The 18,121-nt window shown below is 42.6% G+C and overlaps 1 protein-coding gene across 1 annotated transcript in view; it reads right to left on the reverse strand.

Annotated features, from left to right (window-relative positions):
• The window catches only part of GINS2 (GINS complex subunit 2), a 36,940-nt gene extending 19,633 nt beyond the window's left edge, over positions 1 to 17,307 (reverse strand). The window contains exons 1-2 of the mRNA XM_061386923.1: positions 17,098 to 17,307; positions 16,763 to 16,877 (exon numbers count right to left, since the gene is read on the reverse strand). Of these exons, the coding sequence (XP_061242907.1) occupies positions 16,763 to 16,877; positions 17,098 to 17,187 (205 nt within the window). The 5' untranslated portion in view covers positions 17,188 to 17,307. The remainder of the gene's footprint in view (positions 1 to 16,762; positions 16,878 to 17,097) is intronic.
• Positions 17,308 to 18,121: the final 814 nt, after the last annotated feature.

Consider the following 18,121-nt stretch of genomic DNA (forward strand, 5'->3'; position numbering starts at 1 on the left):
ATCACATAATTATTAGAGGAATGCAAAGCAGAACCAGAATGAGATATCACCTCCCATCTGTCAGAAAGGCCATCATCAACAAGTGTACAAACAATAAATACTGGAGCGGGTGTGGGGAAGAGACCTCCCAAGCTGTCGGTGGCACTGTAAGTCGGTGCAGCCACCATGGAGATCAGCATGAAGGTTCCTCAGAAAACAAAACTAGACCTATCATACGATCCAACTATTGGGCATCAGTTCAGTTCAGTTCAGTCGCTCAGTCGTGTCTGACCCTTTGCGACCCCATGAATTGCAGCACGCCAGGCCTCCCTGTCCATCACCAACTCCCCAAGTTGACTCAAACTCATGTCCATCAAGTTGGCGATGCCATCCAACCATCTCATCCTCTGTCATCCCCTTCTACTGCCTTCAGTCTTTCCCAGCATCAGAGTCTTTTCCAATGAGCCAACTCTTCGCATGAGGTAGCCAAAGTACTGGAGTTTCAGCTTCAGCATCATTCCTTCCAAAGAAATCCCAGGCCTGATCTCCTTTAGAATGGACTGGGTGGATCTCCTTGCAGTCTAAGGGACTCTCAAGAGTCTTCTCCAACACCACAGTTCAAAAGCATCAATTCTTCGGCGCTCAGTCTTCTTCACAGTCCAACTCTCACATCCATACATGACCACAGGAAAAACTATAGCCTTGACTAGATGGACCTTTGTTGGCAAAGTAATGTCTCTGCTTTTCAATATGCTATCTAGGTTGATCATAACTTTGCTTCCAAGGAGTAAGCATCTTTTAATTTCATGGCTGCAATCACCATCTGCAGTGATTTTGGAGCCCCCAAAAGTAAAGTCTGACACTGTTTCCACTGATTCCCCATCTATTTCCCATGAACTGATGGGACCAGATGCCATGATCTTCGTTTTCTGAATGCTGAGCTTTAAGCCAACTTTTTCACTCTCCTCTTTGACTTTCATCAAGAGGCTTTTTAGTTCCTCTTCACTTCCTGCCATAAGGGTGGTGTCATCTGCATATCTGAGGTTATTGATATTTCTCCCAGCAATCTTGATTCCAGCTTGTGCATCTTCCAGCCCAGTGTTTCTTATGATGTACTCTGCATATAAGTTAAATAAGCAGGGTGACAATATGCAGCCTTGATGTACTCCTTTTCCTATTTGGAACCAGTCTGTTGTTCCATGTCCAGTTCTAACTGTTGCTTCCTGACCTGCATATAGGTTTCTCAAGAGGCAGGTCAGATGGTCTGGTATTCCCATTTCTTGAAGAATTTTCCACAGTTTATTGTGATCCACATAGTCAAAGGCTTTGGCATAGTCAATAGCAGAAATAGATGTTTTTCTGGAACTCTCTTGCTTTTTCCATGATCCAGCGGATGTTGACACTTTGATCTCTGGTTCCTCTGCCTTTTCTAAAGCCAGATTGAACATCTGGAAGTTCACGGTTCACGTATTGCTGAAGCCTGGCTTGGAGAATTTTGAGTATTACTTTACTAGCGTGTGAGATGAGTGCAATTGTGTGGTAGTTTGAGCATTCTTTGGCATTGCCTTTCTTGGACAAAACTATAATTCAAAAAGTTACAATGCACCCTATGTTCATAGCAGCACTGCTTACAATAGCTGAGACATGGAAGAAACCCAAATGTCCATCAACAGATAAATTCATAAAGATGAATTCATATATATTTATATGGTAAATACACACAATGAAATACTACTCATCCATAAAAAAGAATAGTATGATGCCATTTGCAGCAACATGGATGGAACTAGACATCACCAAACTAAGTGAGGTAAGTCAGGACAAATCATATATCAGTTATATGTGGAATCTAAAATATGGCATATCCTGGAGCAGGAAATGGCAACCCACTCAGTATTCTTGCCTAAAATCCCATGGACAGAGGAGCCTGGCGGGCTACAGTCCATGGGGTCGCAAAGAGTCTGACACAATTTACCTACTGAGCGCACACGTGTACACACAAACACAGCGTTACAGAACAGAAAGCAGACACAGCATCATTCTTAATTTTTCCATATTTATATGCAATTAAAACGTAGAAAAAGGTGGGAGAGGAGATGGAAATATTAGTGACAATCACCCATACCCTTACACCTGCAAGTCCAATTCTATTGTGAGAACTTGAAATATATGATAAAAAAAAAAATCCAGTGTGTGTGCATATATACCGTATATTTAAATTTTCCCTAGCTTGTCTGAGGAGAGGGTAGAAGCAACAGTATGCTTGGCACAAGGCTTCTTTTTTTTTTTTCCCAAGATTTTTTTTGATGTGTACCAATTTTTTAAACTCTTTATTGAAGTTGTTACAATAGTGTTTGTAACACTATTTTTGGATTTTTCGCTGCAGCATGTGGGATCTTAGTTTCCTGACCAGGGACTGAACTCCTACCCTCTGCATCAGATGGTAAAGTATTAGCCACTGCATCACCAGGGGAAGTCCATGGCATGTGGTTCTTCAATGCTGTTCTCCATTAAAATAAAACAAGCTGAGAAGACCAATCTGAGTTTGGGGTAGGGAAAGCTTAACTAAGCCTGAAACATCTTGTCCCAGAAATAAAAATGTGCTCAAAGAATGATAGTGACATAATAAAAGGACAGAGCAGCCAGCCCAAAGGGGCTCCCACTGGCCAAATTTGAAATAACTTTAATATTAAAGTATATAGTAAAATATAGTTGGTTTTAACCAATTGCATAAAATAAAAATCCATTAGTACCTTTTAATATAAATAAATGCATACATATATATATAATTAGATGTGATGGGCTCTCTTTTACAATAAAATGACAGCAAATAAGTATAGAAGTAAATCAATGGATGCAAAAACTGCTAGGTAAGAAAATGATAAGAAAACAGATCAAAGTTAAGTTCATCGATTTCAGGGCAATCTGATGTTATGTGCCTCTGTTTTTCTTTTTGGAGGACAGTTGCTCTACAATGCTGTGTTAGTTTCTACTGGACAGCGAAGTGAATCAGCTATGCTGTGCTCAGTTGCTCAGTCATGTCCAACTCTTTGCCACCCCGTGGACTGCAGCCCACCAGGCTCTTCTGTCCATGGGATTCTCCAGGCAAGAATACTGGAGTGGGTTGCCATGCCCTCCTCCAGGGGATCTTCCCAGCCCAGGGATCAAACTCAGGTAGCTCGCATTGCAGGCAGGTTTTTTACCATTTGAGCCACCAGGAAAGCCCAAGAATACTGGAGAGGACAGCTTATCCCTTCTCTACGGATCTTCTCAACCCAGGAATCGAACTGGGGTTTGCTGCATTGCAAGCGGATTCTTTACCAATTGAGCTACCAGAGAAGCCTAAATCAGCTATATATATACACATGCTGCTGCTGCTGCTGCTAAGTTGCTTCAGTCATGTCCGACTCTGTGTGACCTCATAGACGGCAGCCCACCAGGCTCCCCCATCCCTGGGATTCTCCAGGCAAGAACACTGGAGTAGGTTGCCATTTCCTTCTCCAATGCATGAAAGTGAAAAGTCAAAGTGAAGTCGCTCAGTCGTATCCGACTCCCAGCGACCCCAGGGACTGCAGCCCACCAGGCTCCTCCGTCCATGGGATTTTCCAGGCAAGAGTACTGGAGTGAGGTGCCACTGCCTTCTCCGATATATATACATATACCGCCTCTTTTTTTTTGGTTTCCTTCCCATTATGTGCCTCTTGATATAATGCAATGAGGAAGCCCCAACATCACTTCCCAGGCATCTCTGCTAAAAATGTATAACCTGAATCTAATTCTGAGGAAATGTGAGGCAAATCCAAGCTGACAGACAGTCTATAAAATAACTGCTGTACCCTTAAAAATTTTAAGATCAATAAAGACAAAGATTGAGGAAATGTTCCAGATTAAAGGAATCTATAGAAAAAGAGCACTAAATCCCTTGCGGGACTGTTAACTGGATCCTGAAATGGAGAAATAATAGCTGTAGAGAACACTAGTGGCACAATTTAAAAATCTGAATATGGATTGTGAATTAGATAATAATATTGTATCAATGCTAAATTTCATAATTTGGAGAATTATACTGAAGTAATATAAGAAAATACTCTTGCTCTTAGGAAGTACACATTGTGTACTGCTAAAGGCATACATTGTCTCCAACTTATTCTCAGTGATTCAAGAAAAAATTAATATGCCTATACACTGGAATGGGTGAATTTAACTCAGATGACCATTATATCTACTACTGCAGGCAGGAATCCCTTAGAAGAAATGGAGTGGCCATCATGGTCAACAAAAGAGTCCGAAATGCAGTACTTGGATGCAATCTCAAGAACAACAGAATGATCTCTGTTCATTTCCAAGGCAAACCATTCAATATCACAGTAATCCAAGTCTATGCCCCAACCAGTAACGCTGAAGAAGCTGAAGTTGAACGGTTCTATGAAGACCTACAAGATCTTTTAGAACTAACACCCAAAAAAGATGTCCTTTTCATTATAGGGGACTGGAATGCAAAAGTAGGAAGTCAAGAAACACCTGGAGTAACAGGAAAATTTGGCCTTGGGATACGGAATGAAGCAGGGCAAAGACTAATAGAGTTTTGCCAAGAAAATGCACTGGTCATAACAAACACCCTCTTCCAACAACACAAGAGAAGACTTGTGGACATCACCAGATGGTCAACACCGAAATCAGATTGATTATATTCTTTGCAGCCAAAGATGGAGAAGCTCTATACAGTCAGCAAAAACAAGACCAGGACCTGACTGTGGCTCAGATCATGAGCTCCTTTTTGCCAAATTCAGACTTAAATTGAAGAAAGTAGGGAAAACCACTAGACCATTCAGGTATGACCTAAATCAAATCCCTTATGATTATACAGTGGAAGTGAGAAATAGATTTAAGGGCCTAGATCTGATAGATAGAGTGCCTGATGAACTACGGAATGAGGTTCGTGACATTGTACAGGAGACAGCGATCAAGACCATTCCCATAGAAAAGAAATGCAAAAAAGCAAAATGGCTGTCTGGGGAGGCCTTACAAATAGCTGTGAAGAGAAGAGAAGTGAAAAGCAAAGGAGAAAAGGAAAGATATAAGCATCTGAATGCAGAGTTCCAAAGAATAGCAAGAAGAGGTAAGAAAGCCTTCTTCAGCGATCAATGCAAAGAAATAGAGGAAAACAATAGAATGGGAAAGACTAGGGATCTCTTCAAGAAAATCAGAGATACCAAAGGAATATTTCATGCAAAGATAAGCTCGATAAAGGACAGAAATGGTATGGACCTAACAGAAGCAGAAGATATTAAGAAGAGGTGGCAAGAATACACAGAAGAACTGTACAAAAAAGATCTTCACGACCCAGATAATCATGATGGTGTGATCACTGACCTAGAGCCAGATATTCTGGAATTCGAAGTCAAGTGGGCCTTAGAAAGCATCACTACGAACAAAGCTAGTGGAGGTGATGGAATTCCAGTTGAGCTATTCCAAAACCTGAAAGATGATGCGGTGAAAGTGCTGCACTCAATATGCCAGCAAATTTGGAAAACTCAGCAGTGGCCACAGGACTGGAAAAGGTCAGTTTTCATTCCAATCCCAAAGAAAGGCAATGCCAAAGAATGCTCAAACTACCACACAATTGCACTCATCCCACACGCTAGTAAAGTAATGCTCAAAATTCTCCAAGCCAGGCTTCAGAAATATGTGAACTGTGAACTTCCAGATGTTCAATCTGGCTTTAGAAAAGGCAAAGGAACCAGAGATCAAAGTGCCAACATCCGCTGGATCATGGAAAAAGCAAGAGAATTCCAGAAAAACATCTATTTCTGCTTTATTGACTATGCCAAAGCCTTTGACTGTGTGGATCACAATAAACTGTGGAAAATTCTTCAAGAAATGGGAATACCAGACCATCTGACCTGCCTCTTGAGAAACCTATATGCAGGTCAGGAAGCAACAGTTAGAACTGGACATGGAACAATAGACTGGTTCCAAATAGGAAAAGGAGTTCGTCAAGGCTGTATATTGTCACCCTGCTTATTTAACTTATATGCAGAGTACATCATGAGGAACCCTGGACTGGAAGAAGCACAAACTAGAATCAAGATTGCCGGGAGAAATATCAATAACCTCAGATATGCAGATGACATCACCCTTATGGCAGGAAGTGAAGAGGAACTCAAAAGCCTCTTGATGAAAGTGAAAGTGGAGAGTGAAAAAGTTGGCTTAAAGCTCAACATTCAGAAACGAAGATCATGGCATCTGGTCCCATCACTTCATGGGAAATAGATGGGGAAACAGTGGAAACAGTGTCAGACTTTATTTTGGGGGCTCCAAAATCACTGCAGATGGTGACTGCAGCCATGAAATTAAAAGACGCTTACTCCTTGGAAGGAAAGTTATGACCAACCTAGACAGCATATTCAAAAGCAGAGACATTACTTTGCCAACAAAGGTTTGTCTACTCAAGACTATGGTTTTTCCTGTGGTCACATATGGATGTGAGAGTTGGACTGTGAAGAAGGCTGAGCACCGAAGAATTGATGCTTTTGAACTGTGGTGTTGGAGAAGACTCTTGAGAGTCCCTTGGACTGCAAAGAGATCCAACCAGTCCATTTTGAAGGAGATCAGGCCTGGGATTTCTTTGGAAGGAATGATGCTGAAGCTGAAACTCCAGTACTTTGGCTACCTCATGCGAAGAGTTGACTCATTGGAAAAGACTCTGATGCTGGGAGGGGTTGGGGGCAGGAGGAGGAGAGGACGACAGAGGATGAGATGGCTGGATGGCATCACTGATTCAATGGACGTGAGTCTGAGTGAACTCCGGGAGTTGGTGATGGACAGGGAGGCCTGGCAGGCTGCAATTCATGGGGTCGCAAAGAGTCAGACACAACTGAGCGACTGATCTGATCTAATACACAGACTGGCAGATGGAAACTGGTGAATCTGTGTAGAGGGTATATGGATTTTGTTTACAGTACTCTTACAATGTTTCTGTAAGTTTGAAACTATGTCAAATAAAGAGTTATGAACACCTAAAAAAAAAAAACATGGCCCAAATGAACCTATCTACAAAGCAGAAACAGACTCACACAGAGACCAGACTGTGACTGGTAAGCGGGAGTAGGGGGAGTGGACTGGGAGTGTTGGGTTGGCAGATGCAAACTGTTAGGCTGGATAAACAACAGGGTCCTACTGGTTAACACTGGAACTATAGCCAACCTCCTGGGATAAACCATAATGGAAAGGAATATTAAAAAAAAATACATAACTGAGTCAGTTTGCTGTGTAGCTGAGATGGCACAACATTATAAATGATCTATACGTCAATTAAAAAAAAAAAAACAATGATATAATTCCATTTGCAGCCACATGGATGGACCTGGAGATTATCAAAATAAGTGACGTAAGCCAGACAAAGATACAAATGAACTTATTTACGAGACAGAAACAGACTCACAGAAAAGTGGAGGGGAAAGATAAACTGGGAGTTTGGGACTGACATAAACACACTACTATATTTACAATAAATAACCAACAAGGATCCACAGTATACCAAACATAACTCTGCTCACTATTCTTTAATAACCAAATAGGAGAAGAATTTGAGAAAGAGACATATGTATATGTATCACTGAGTTACTATGCTGTACACTTGGAACTAAGAACACTGTTATTCAACTGCACTCGGATAGAAAATAAAAATTAAAACCAAAAATAAATGGTACCAAATGAAACTGAAAAGCTTTTGCACAGCAGAGGAAACCATAAGGAAAATAAGACAATCCACAAAATGGGAGAAATATTTGCAAATGATGAGACCAACAAGGGATCAATGTCCAAAACTGACAAAGAGTTCATGTAGCTCAATATCAAAAAAATAAACAACCCATCAAAAAAATGGAAGGAGACCTAAACAGACTTCTGTCCAAAGAAGACACACAGATGACCACAGGCACATGAGAAGATGCTCAACATCACTAATTATTAGAGAAATGCAAACCAAAACTACAATGAGGTATCACCTCACACTGGTCAGAATGGCCATCATCAAAAAGTTTACAAACAGTAAATGCTGGAGAGGGTGTGGAGAAAAGGGAAACCTCCTACACCGTTGCTGGGAACAGACCGTGGTGCTGAAGACTCTTGAGAGTTCACTGGACTGCAAGATCAGACCAGTCAATCCTAGAGGAAATCAACCCTGAATATTCATTGAACGTCCTGATGCTGAATTTCCAATACTTTGGCCACCTGATGCCAAGAGTTGACTCCTTGGAAAAGACCCTGATGCTGGAAAAGATTGAAGGCAAAAGAAGAAGGGGCAGAAGATGAGACAGTTAGATAGCATCATCAACCCAATGGACACAAAGTTGAATAAACTCTGGGAGACAGTGGAGGACAGAGTAGCCTGGTGTGCTGCAGTCCATGGGGTCGCAAAGAGTCAGACACAACTTAGCTACTGAACAACAGTCACTATGGAGAACAGTATGGAGGTTCCTTAAAAAACTAAAAACAGAGTTACCATATGATCCAGCAATCCCACTCCTGGGCATATATTTGGACAAAGCTATAATTTAAAAAGATACACGCACACCTATGTTCACAGCAGCGCTGCTTACAATAGCTGAGACAAGGAAGAAACCTAAATGTCCATCAACAGATAAATTCATAAAGAAGATATGCTACATATATACACTGGAATATTACTCAGCCATGAAAAAGAATGAAATAATGCCACATGCAGTAACATGGATACACCTGAAGATTATCATACTAAGTGAGGTAAGCCACACAGAGAAAGGCACATATCACATAATGTCGCTTATATGCACAAATGAAAAATATGCAAATACACTTATTTACAAAACAGAAACAGTCACAGACTAAAAAAAAACAAACAGGATTACCAGTGGAAAAAGGTGGAGGGAAGGGATGAATTGAGAGCTTGGGATTGACATATACACACTAAAATGTTTAAAACAGATAACCAATAAGGACCTACTGTACAGCACAGGGAACTCTCAACAATCTCTAATAGCTTAAATGAAAAAAGAATTTGAAAAAGAGAAAATACATGTATATGTATAACTGAATTACTTTTCTGTACACCTGAAAATAATACAACATTGTTAATCAACTACACTCCAACGTAAAATAAAAACAAAAAAGACAACCCACAGAATGGGAGATGTCTGCAAATGATGTGACCAACAAGGGATTAGTCTCCAAAATTTACAAAAGCTCAGGATGCTTAACAGCATTAAAACAACCCAATCAACTAATGGGCAGAAGACCTAAATAGACATTTCTCCAAAGAAGACAGATGGCCAAAGGCACTTAAAAATGTTTAACATCGCTGGTTATTAGAGAGATGCAAATCAAAACTACAATGAGATATCGCTTCACAGCAGCCAGAATAGCTACCATCAAAAAATGCACACACAATAAATGCTGTAGAGGGTGTGGAGAGAAGGGAATTCTCTGACACTGTTGGTGGGAATGTAAATTGGTGCAGCCACTCTGGAGAACAGTATGGAGGTTCCTTAAAAAACAGAGCTATCATATATACGGCCCTGCAATCCCACTCCGGGCATATATCCAGAGAAAAACATGATCCTAAAGGATACACACATCCCAGTGTTCATTGCAGCATTGTTGACAACAGCCAAGACACGTAAGCAACCTAAATGTCCAGAGAGGAATGGATAAAGAAATGTTACATATACCCTAGGAATATTACTCAGCCATTAAAAAGAATGAAATAATGCATTTGTAGCAACATGAATGGACCTAGAAATTGTCATAGTGAAGTAAGTCAGACAGAAGAGAAATATCATATGACATTCCATATATGTGGAATCTAAAAAGAAATGATACAAACAAACCTACAAAACAGAGACTCACAGAGAAAGAACTTATGGTTGCCAGGGGGAAAGAATAGTTAGGGAGTTTGGAATAGACATGTACACTCTGCTACATTCAAAATGGATAACCAACAAGGACCTACTCTATAGTATATGGAACTCCACTCAATGTTATGTGGTACCCTGAATGAGAGGGGAATTTGGGGGAGAATGGGCACATATATACAGATGGCTAAGTCACTTTACTGTCCACCTGTAACATCACAACATTATTAATCAATTACACCCCAATACAAAATAAAAAGTTAAAAATTAATAAAATAGATAACCAACAAGGACCTACTGCATAGCACACAGAACTCTGCTCAATAGTCTAATAGTCTAAATGAGAAAAGAAATTTAAAAAGGGTAGATACATGTATATGTTTAACTGAATCACTTTGCTGTTCACCTGGAACGAACACAACATTGTTAATCAGCTATACTCTAACGTAAAATCGAAAACAAAAAGGACCTCATTAAACTCAAAAGTTTTTGCACAGCAAACTAAACCATAAACAAAAGACAACCCACAGAATGGGAGATGTTAAAAGATCAATCTCCAAATTTTTCAAGAGCTCATGCATCTCAATATTAAAAAAAAAGAAAAGAAAACCACCCAATCAAAACACAGGCAGGAGACCTAAAAAGACTTTTCTCCAAAGATACAGATGTCTACTAAGAGGTACATGAAAAGATGCTTAATATCACTAATTATTAGAGAAATGCAATCAAAACTACAATGAGGGCTTCCCTGGTGGCTCAGCGGAAAAGAATCTGCCTGCCAATGCAAGAGATACCAGTTTGATTCCTGGTCCGAGAAGATTCCCATATGCCTTGGAGTAACTAAGCCTGTGCTTCACAATACTGAGCCTGTGCTCTAGAGCCTGAAAATCACGACTACTGAGCCCACGAGACTCAACAACTGAAGCCCGAGTGCCCTATGGCCTGTGCTCTGCAACAAGAGAAGCCTGCACACCAGGATGAACAAGCAGCCCTGGCTTGCCGAAACTAGAGAAAAGCCAATGCGGCAAAGAAGATCCGGGACGGTCAAAAAATAAATAACACGAAAAAATAAAGTTCTTTAAAAAAAAAACCTACAATGCGATATCACCCCACACCAATTAGAATGGTGATCATCAAAAATTCCAAAAAAGATAAGGACTTCCGTAGAGGTTCAGTGGTTAAGACTCCAGGTTTCCAAGGCAAGTGGCATGGGTTAGACCCCTGGTTGGTCAGGGAACTAAGATCCCACATGACATGCAGATCGGACAAGAAAATACATTAAAAAAAAAAAAAAAAACCTACAAATTTTTTTTTTTACTGACTGAGGCTTCCTGATGCCTCAGTCAGTAAAGAATCTGCCTGCAATGCAGGAGAGCTGAGTTCCATCCCTGGTTCAGGCAGATGCCCTGGAGAAGGAAATGGCAACCCACTCCAGTATTCTTGTCTGGGAAACCCCATAGACAGAAGAACCTGGCGGGCTACAGGCCATGGGGTTGCAAGAGGCGGACAAGACTTAGCCATGAAGCCACTCATATACTTTCCTTAAACAGAAGTTACAATAAAATGTTTTTTTAAAAAACTACAAAGAATAAATGCTGAGGGTGAGAAGAAAACGGAAACCTCCTACACGGTTGGTGGGAATATAAACTGGTGGAGCCACTATGGAGCACAGTATAGAGGGTCCTCAGAAAACTAAAAAAAGAATTACCATCATTCTGCAATCCCACTACTTGGCATCTACCTGGAAAAACACCCAGTTCAAAAAGATACAAGCTGTTTTCTATGTCTGCATCTCCACTGCTGCCCTGCAATCGGTTTATCAGTACCATCTTTCTAGATTCCATATACATGTGGTTAAGAGATTTGTTTTTCTCTCTGACTTAAATCACTCTAGCTAAATCATGTTGATGTATGGCAGAAATCAAACCAATATTGTAAAGCAATTATCTTCCAATTAAAAATAAAATTATTAATTTAAAAATATAAGAGGAAAAAAATGCAAACTAAAAAAAAGGTACAAGCTGAGGGCTTCCCTGGTGATTCAGTGATAGAGAATCTGCCTGCCAAGGCAGGAGACAAGAACCAAGGCAGGATCAATCCCTGGTCTGGGAAGATCCCACATGCTGCAGAGCAACTAAGCCTGTGCACCACAACTACTGAGCCTGTGCTCTAGAGCTCGTGACCCACAGCGGCTGATCTCAGCAATGGGAGGAACCACTGCAGTGAGAAGCCGGCGCACCGAAACTAGAGAGTAGCCCCCGCTCACCACGACTAGACAAAGGCCTGTGCAGCAATGAAGACCCAGCACAGCCAAAAGAGTGAGTGAGTGAGTGAAAGTCTCTCAGTCACTTCTGACTCCTCGCGACCCCATGGACTACCCATGGAATTCTCCAGGCCAGAATACTGCAGTGGCTAGTCTTTCCGTTCTCCAGGGGACCTTCCCAACCCAGGGATAGAACCCAGGTCCCCCATATTGCAGGCTGATTCTTTACCAGCTGAGCCACAAGGGAAGCCCCAAAATACTGGAGTGGGTAACCTTTCCTTTCTCCAGTGGATCTTCCTAACCTGGGAATCGAACCAGGGTCTCCTGCATAAAGGCAGATTCTTTAACATCTGAGCTATCAGGAAAGCCCCTGACACAGCCAAAAATAAATACATAAAAAACTAAATATGTTAAAAACAAAAAAAAAAGAGTTCTCTGAAATTGTTAAAAAAAAAAGAAAAAAGATACAAGTGGGACTTCCCTGGAAGTCCAGTGACTAAGACTCAGAGCTTTCAGTGCAGGGGGCTCGCGTTCTATCCCTGGTCAGGGAACTAAGATCCCATATACTTTGAGTGCAGCCAAAAACAAATAAATAAACACACGCACCCCAATGTTCACTGCAGCCCTGTTTACAATAGCCCAGACACGGAAGCAACGCAAATGTCCACCGACAGATGAATAAACAAGATGTGGTGTACACACACACACACACACACTGGAGCATCACCCAGCCATTAAAAAGAATGCAATAATGTCACTTGCAGCAACATGGGTGGACCTGGATATCATCATGCTAAGTGAAGTGAACCAGACAGAAAAAGGCAAACACTAAAAGCACAAGCAGGGGTACTCTTTCTGCCCCCTTCTGATGCCTATGTCAGAAGCTTTCTCTGTCTCCTTTATACTTTAATAAAACTTTATTACACAAAAGCTCTGAGCGATCAAGCCTCGTCTCTGGCCCCGGATTGAATTCTTCTCCTCCGGGGGCCAAGAATCCCGGTGTATTTGCGTGATACAACAACCTTTCAACCCCATAGACGGCAGCCCACCAGGCTCCCCGGTCCCTGGGATTCTCCAGGCAAGAACACTGGAGTGGGTTGCTGTTTCCTTCTCCAATGCATGAAAGTGAAAAGTGAAGGTGAAGTCAGTCAGTGGTTTTCTACTCTTAGCGACCCCATGGACTGCAGCCTACCAGGCTCCTCTGCCCATGGGATTTTCCAGGCAAGAGTACTGGAGTGGGTTGCCATTGCCTTCTCCTGTACATATTGAGTTTTATAAAATTTCTAAGAAAATGTTTTTTATTACTGTAGTCCATCAGCACTTTGATTATATATCCACTATAGCACTTTAGCATCCAAATCTAATAAAATACAACTCATCTGGAAATTGATGAATAATTTATAGAATAATTTGTAAACACTTTCCACATACAATTACATGAGATAAAGGGTATACTTTGAAAAAAATCAAAATAGACTCATATTGTTGTTAATAAGCTACAAATAGGATTAAATTCCTTCAATCATAAAATAGTTGTTGAGCCAACTGTTTTAACAATTTATTCCTTAGGGATCTTTTGAATAAATTGTATTTTAAATGGAATTCTTTTTCTGTAAAATAAAACATTTTTCAAAAGTTTCCTTGAATGCACTAATCTAAAAAGAATCATAAACAACTTTAGAACTTAGTCATCCAAATTAATTTTTACCAAAGAGAAGTAGTATAAGTAAGAAATTTAGTTGTAGATGCATAGATGAAAAAAAAATACTGAAGTAGGAAGACATAGTGAAAGATTCTTTGCTCCCCAAAATATTTTGCCCTTTGCTGTGGAAAGATGTTAAGAAGGATTTTATCCAAAACACGTGACTAGGATGTTAACCTGAAACAAAGTGAATGGCCTTAGAGTTAGACTATTCCTTTCTCTACACTCAGGTTTCTAGGTTAAAGAATGAGTTTTGTTTATTTTATTGAAGTATAGTTGATTTACAGTGTGTTAATTTCTGCTGTACAGCAAAGTGATTCAGTTATATATATATATACTTTTTCATATATTTTCCATTATGATTTATCCCAGGATATTGACTACAGTTCTCTGGCCATACAGTACAACATCGTTGTTTATCTGTCCTATACATACTAGTTTGCATCTGTTAATCCCAGACTCCCAGTCCTTCCCTCCCCCACCCAATCTTGGCAACCACACGTCTGTTTTCTGTGTCCGTGTGTCTGTTTCTCTTTCATAGATATGTTCATTTGTGTTGTGTTTTAGATTCCACATACAAGAGATATCTATGGTATTTGTCTCTCCCTTTCTGACTTACTTCGCTTAGTATGATAAACTCTAGGTCCAGTGGTTTTTAAAGTTGCTTTTTGTGGAGCTACTTTTAGGCCACTTGGGGAAGGGATTAGAGAAAGTAAGGTAGAGTTTTTCTTATTATATTTTATTGATCAATTGACTTTAGTATATCCAAATGGACTTGGCCATTCTAATCATGTATGCTTAAAGATTTTCTGGAATCAAAAGGAAAAAGATTAAAAATCCAATTCTGCCACAAATAATGTGCTTCCTAAAGTAGAATATCCTTAGCTTATTACCAAATTTTGCATAAATATCTTCTCAAAATATTAATTATGTTACTATGTTTCTAAGTTACTGATGTTTTTAGCATCAATATTTCAGTTTAGGGTAGTTGCAGTTTTTAATAACTGGTGAGCTGGGTGTGTCAGTTATCTATTGCTGCATAGGAGACTGCCTCAAAGCTTTGTGGTTTAAAACAACAACAATTGTATTGATCGCAGTACTGTGGACCATCCATTTGGCCTGGGCTCATTGAGGGCAGTTTTGTTGATCTTGCTTGGATCATTTATGGGCCTCCAGTCAGATGACAAGTTGGCTGGGAGCTGGCTGGCCCCGGGTGACCCCACTCACACATCTGACAGTTAGCTAAGGCTGTCAACCAGAGCACCTAGGTTGCTCACTGTGCTCATGGTGGCTGGGTTCCAACTGAGCAGAACTGCAAGTTGTAGGGCCCCTTGAGGCTTCAGCTTGGGAAATCCTACAGTGTCACTTCTGCTGCTTTCTGTTGGTCAAAGCAGATCATATGCCCAGCCTGAAGTCAGAGGAAGGGAAAATATTTCCTATCTCTTGACAGAAAGAGCTGCAAAAAAAAAAAAAAAAGAAAGAAATAAAAGCACAAGCAACAAAAAAAGCACTTCATTAAAATTTTTAAACACTGTGTGTCAAAGGACACTGTGGAAAATGTGAAAAAACAATCCACACAATATAGGAGAAAATATCTGTATCATATAGGTGATACATATTTTTTAGATTCCCCATATGATATGCCTTATATGGGGAAATCTAAAAAAAAAAAGATACAAATGAACTTACTTACAAAACAGAAACAGACTCAGGCTTAGAAAATAAACTTTGAGTTAGGAAAGGGGAAAAGTGGAGGGGAGTGATACACTGGGAGTTTGGGACTGAGATCTACACACTATTACATGTATTTATTATTTTGTATTTTGTATGGCATGTGTGCGTGCTCAGTTGCTTCAGTCGTGTCCAACTCTTTGTGACCCTATGGACAAGAGCCCAACAGGCTCCTCTGTCCAACGGAATTCTCCAGGCAAGAATACTGGAGCGGGTGGCCATGCCCTCCTCCAGAGATCTTTCCCACCCAGGGATCAAACCCACACCCCCTGCGATTCCTGCACTGCAGGTGGATTCTTACCTACTGAGCCACCTGGGAAGCCCCATTTTGTATTGGGGTATAGCCAATTAACAAACAATGTTGTGACAGTTTCAGGTGAACAGCAAAGGGACTCAGCCATCCATATACATATATCCATTCTCCCCCAAACTCCCCTCCCATTCAGGATGCCACATAACCTTGAGCACAGTTCTATGTGCTACAGGAATGTGTCCTGCTAGATTTAAAATGGATAACCAACAAGCACCTACTGTATAGCACATGGAACTCTGCTCAATATTCTCTAATAACCAAGACGTAGAATTTCAAAAAACAGTGGACACGTGCTGCTGCTGCTAAGTCACTTCAGTCGTGTCCGACTCTGTGTGACCTCATAGACGGCAGCCCTCCAGGCTCCCCCGTCCCTGGGATTCTCCAGGCAAGAACACTGGAGTGGGTTGCCATCCTTCTCCAACACATGAAAGTGAAAAGTGAAAGTGAAGCCGGTCAGTCGTGTCTGACTCTTCGCGACCCCACGGACTGCAGCCCACCAGGCTCCTCCGTCCATGGGATTTTCCGCCTGAGGTGCACATATACCTGAATCACTTTGCTGCACACCAGGAACCAACACAACGTTGGTTCAACTAATACTCCAATATAAAATAAAAATCAGGGACCTCCCTGGTGATCCAGTGGCTAAGACTCCCCACCAACCCGCACTGAAAGGGGCCCAGGTTCAATCCCTGGTCAAGGAATTAGATCCCCCAAATCACAACTAAAAGACCCTGCATGCCTGCAACTAGGACCTGGAGCAGCTAAACAAATAAAAATAAAATTCAAAAAAATTTTTAAATAAAGCGAGTGGAAATAATATTACAGTGAAAACCTGAACTACAGTTGGTACACACGCCCCAAACGGCACCCCGTCTCCTCACCCACGTCCATCCATTCGGGCGGGAGCAGCCGACACTTCTGTCTCTGCTTCAGGTTGACTGCCAGCCACAGAGGTACCTGCACCGGTAGGCCGGGGTTGAAAGGCCCCAGGTCGCCCTGCAAACACGCACACCCCGTCACTCACAAGTGCAGGGCTTGGACCTCCGCAGTCCGCGAGCTGACGCCCTGCGCGGTCTCGACCGGCCCCGCGCCCCGCCACCACCCTGCACCGGTTCCCCAGCCCCGCCCGACTACATCTGCGGGCCTGGGCCCCGACAACCCAGCCCGCCGGGAGCGGGAGCCCACCAGACCGAGCCGGGGGCCCGGCGGTTCTCACCCCGATGAGGTAGATCTTGTCCAGGCTGAAGTTCGGGATGATGGTGACCAGCTCCTTCTCGGCCAGAAACTCCACCTCCGCTGCATCCATGGCGTCGCCACCGGCCGACCCAGGACTCGCCGCCGCCGCCTCAGGTCCCTCAGTTTCCGAGGAAACACCACTGTGTCTGCCGCTTTCCCGCCACCGCGCAGAGCCCGCCCCCTGACCGGAAGGAGCCCTGGCCGGCCTATAGGAAGACGGCGCTTTACGTGGGGCGGTGGAAGGCGGGGAGAATGACTGTTACGAGCCCGCGGATTGGCCATCTTGAACGTGACTGCGGAGCGGGTCCTGCCCCCTCGAGGCAGGCCCCGCCCGTCCCCGTGTCCCGGTCTCTTCCCTCCCGTGCGCCGCTAACTTGGAGCCGCCGGCTCACCTGCACCTAGGACCGCCCTCGGTGGCCCTTCACGAGCCCCGGGCGCCTGCCTTCCCACACCGCGAGTCAAACTGGGGCTGGGTGGGCTTCGGGGCCGGGAGTTGTTCATTCGCTCAGTCGTGTCCGACTCTTTGCAACCCCTTGGACTGCAGCGCGCCAGGCCTCCCTGTCCATCACCATCTCCCCCAGCTTGCTCAAACTCATGTCCATCGAGTCGGTGATGCCACCCAATCATCTCATCCTCTGTCGCCCCCTTCGGAGCCAGGAGTTAAAGCATGTAATTGGTAACGGTGTAACCTGGCTACACAAACGCGGTGCCCCCACCGACCCACCCAAGCAGAGTGAGGGAAGGCGTTGTTTCCTTTAAGTTCACAATCTTCTGGCCAATGCAGATTCCTTCATCGCACCCACATATTCCAATTCAGAAACTGCTGGAGAAAAGGCTCACAACCTGCACTTTTACAGGCTCCGCAGGTGAAAACCTGTGAAGGGTCGAGTTTGCAAATACGGATCATTGAGTCCGGCTGTTAACTGTTGGTCCGTCCGGGTGCCCTCTATAGAGTGGGTTCACGTGAACCATTGCAGCAGTGGTTCTCAGGCCCTGCTCTGGCA

The sequence above is a fragment of the Bos javanicus genome, chromosome 18, assembly GCF_032452875.1.
Source record: "Bos javanicus breed banteng chromosome 18, ARS-OSU_banteng_1.0, whole genome shotgun sequence".
Classification (NCBI taxonomy): Eukaryota; Metazoa; Chordata; class Mammalia; order Artiodactyla; family Bovidae; genus Bos; species Bos javanicus.